The sequence below is a fragment of the Penaeus monodon genome, chromosome 42 (assembly GCF_015228065.2).
Source record: "Penaeus monodon isolate SGIC_2016 chromosome 42, NSTDA_Pmon_1, whole genome shotgun sequence".
NCBI classification, from domain to species: domain Eukaryota; kingdom Metazoa; phylum Arthropoda; class Malacostraca; order Decapoda; family Penaeidae; genus Penaeus; species Penaeus monodon.
The window spans coordinates 14893616-14896500 of record NC_051427.1 but is presented as its reverse complement, the minus strand read 5'-3'; the positions used below and the strand labels follow the sequence as shown (position 1 = coordinate 14896500).

General features: G+C 40.1%; 1 protein-coding gene across 1 annotated transcript in view; it reads right to left on the bottom strand.

Annotated features, from left to right (window-relative positions):
- LOC119598935 (vitellogenin-like) overlaps positions 1 to 1455 on the bottom strand; it is a gene marked incomplete in the record, with an annotated part of 16272 nt that extends 14817 nt beyond the window's left edge. The window contains 3 exon segments of the mRNA XM_037948645.1: positions 595 to 773; positions 937 to 1179; positions 1392 to 1455. Coding sequence (XP_037804573.1) covers positions 595 to 773; positions 937 to 1179; positions 1392 to 1446 — 477 coding nt within the window.
- Between the last annotated feature and the right edge of the window lie 1430 nt (positions 1456 to 2885).

Here is a 2885-nt window from a genome sequence, read left to right as displayed (position 1 = left end):
GATCTGAGATGAAGCGAAGTGTGTGACTCTGGTTGGCCTCCACATACTTGATAGATTCCAAAGGCAGATTCGAACAAGTTCTGTCCTGACATAGAGGCGGTGAAAAATGCCATTGGTGACTCCTGCTTGCACTCTGACTGGACTCTCGATTGGCAGGGGAGCCTCAGCCCAAGGGACAGTGTTTCGCAGGTGTTGGAAGCGTAACTGGCATTGTCCCCCCCCCCCCCCTCGGGGGTCTCCTCCTTGACCAACAAGAACTTTTTCTTTGGTCTCAATCTCATACTTCGTTGGGCACTTTCCTACAACATCCGTCTATAAAAGAAGAGGTCAAAGGCTTAACTTCTATTAAATTTAGAAAAAACAATTTGATTTAGTCTTGGATACAAGAGTAAAATTGTTGTAATTCTGATACCTATCATGTTCCACAGAAAAATGTATAATGTATCATTGACAAAAGTTAAAGGTCCTGTTTTAAAACATCTTCAGATTGGTTACAGATGCTTTCCTAAGATAGAAAGTAAACTGGATTTATTCGTTTGCCTCCAGGTGAGTGGCACTGGTCTGCCAAAAGTGCCTGGCAGTTACCTCTGTAATAGTGAGTCCTGAGCTGAGTGGGGAGAGCGACGGAAGCGAGTTCTGAAGGGCTGTGGCGATTCCTTTCTTCATGTTGATGGACCAAGGGGCGTCGCCGGGGTGAGTACACACGTGTTGGATGCGCCCGTCTGCCACGGCCACCACCAAGGGATAGCGCTCAAGGAACCCTACATCAGCTCCTGAAAACAGCACACTCTCTCTCAGCCTTAAAGTTAGCTGACGGTGCATTCCATTTGCTCCTATCAATCGGTCTCATATTTTCACATCTATTACAGTGGTTGTACCAGCAGAGCGGGAGGTAGCATGTGAGCTTCGCCTTGCTGGCCAAGTCACAGCACCCACCTGCAGCGCCATCCACCTTGGCGTGCTTGATTGTGATGGCCATGTCGCAGGGAGTGATCCACGTCAGCTCCACTTGCTTGGACCACTCGAGTTCCGTGACCCCGTCCTCCACGCCCTTTAGCTGGACTCGGGACTTGCCGGAGTAGGCGTACGTGTAGGTCTTCTCAGGCTGGTAGGCTAGCTTGGGGGATCCGGTGATGGGGCATTCGGTGGAGCATCTTGGCGCCTGCGCTGTCCAGGGCGCTGAGGAGGAACGGGAGGCTCAACGCGAGGAATGCGAAGAATGCAGTGTGTAAAAATTTTATTCAGCTAATCATTTAAATGAATTCGAATAGTCGACGTCATTAGATTAGTCAAAAAGGAATACAAAATGCAAACTAAATCTGTCAGTTTTATTAAAGAAAAGCAGATTGCTGAGGAACGTCCGAGTAAAAGATTATATTGTGACGACTTACCTGCAAGTCCACCTGCCACGAGGGCGAGCACGAACACGAGGGTTGAGGTCGCCATGGTGGCTGAATGCGGTCACCACGACTACTAGGCAACCTGATGAGCCTCAGGCTTATATACGCGATGACAAAGTTGACAGTGGGAAATGTAATCAAGTTTAGCTTAGCTGCCAGATAAACATCTTAGTTTCGGCAGCAGATACTTAAAATGGATAAATGAAGATAATGAAAAAAACGAAATAGTATCACTAGATTAGATGGTTGAAATGAAATTAATTATTGAAGAAATAATAGCAAGTATTCTTAACATGAAATGATCATAGAACCTTATATAGAAGGTAATGGTAGAACAGAGATGGAGCTTCTTATAAACTGTTATTTATGAAAACAAGACAATAATTTTTACTTTTTACATTATTAACATCAGGGGGATAATTTCCATAAAGGAAGTATGGCAGCAATTATAGGAACAATGGCGAATTGCAAGAAAACAACATTATGTGTGAGGTTGATTGAGAAGACAACCCGAGGGTGTGTGTGTGTGTGTGTGTGTGTGTGTGTGTAAGTATATGTAAAGATCAAAAATTTGTATCTACTTGTGTGTTTATATGACCAGACATGACCACACCGTGACCAGAGGACCGCCAGCCATATAAAAGCCCACTATAAATATGTTAACTCAGTGACACTTCTCACCATCTCATTTTCCAGTATTTAGCAATAACAGTTCTCTAAAGAAGTATTAGTTAACCAGGAGCACTATTTCACTTACCCTAATCGCCACTCATATCTGCACCCAAAAAAATCTGCAAGTCATCGTTAACAATACGCTCAATCAGCACCAGACAGACATAAGTAGCTGTTATGAATAGAAAAGAAAGAGGGAAAGGGATCACTGAGTCAGACAATCTACAGATTATGAGAAATGTAACTTTCCAACACGCATTCATATATACATATTATATATAGGACATATACACATAGTTACATACACACGTACCTAATATACATATATATATATATATAATAATTATATATACATATATTATATTAGTATATATATATAACTATATCATGGGTTGTGTGTGTGTGTGTGTGCGTGCGGTGTCTGTGTGTACACATATGTGTAGGGATATAGTATTTCTCTCTGTCTCTCTCTCTCCTCTTACTCTCTTCTCTCTCTCTCTCTCGCTCTCCTCGCTCTCTCTCTCTCTATATATAATATAATATCATATATATCTAATAGAGTAGAATAATATATATATAAGAGATATAGATCTATAAGGTCTTAGTAGAGATAGAAAATATATGTAAATATAGTTCGATATAAGACATAGGATATATATAGATATATATATATATATTAAATATAAGATAGAATATATAGTTATAGTAGAAGATCATATATATATATATAGGATATAATTAGATATATCTAATATATATATATATATATATATATTATATAATATATATATATATACCATATATATATATATA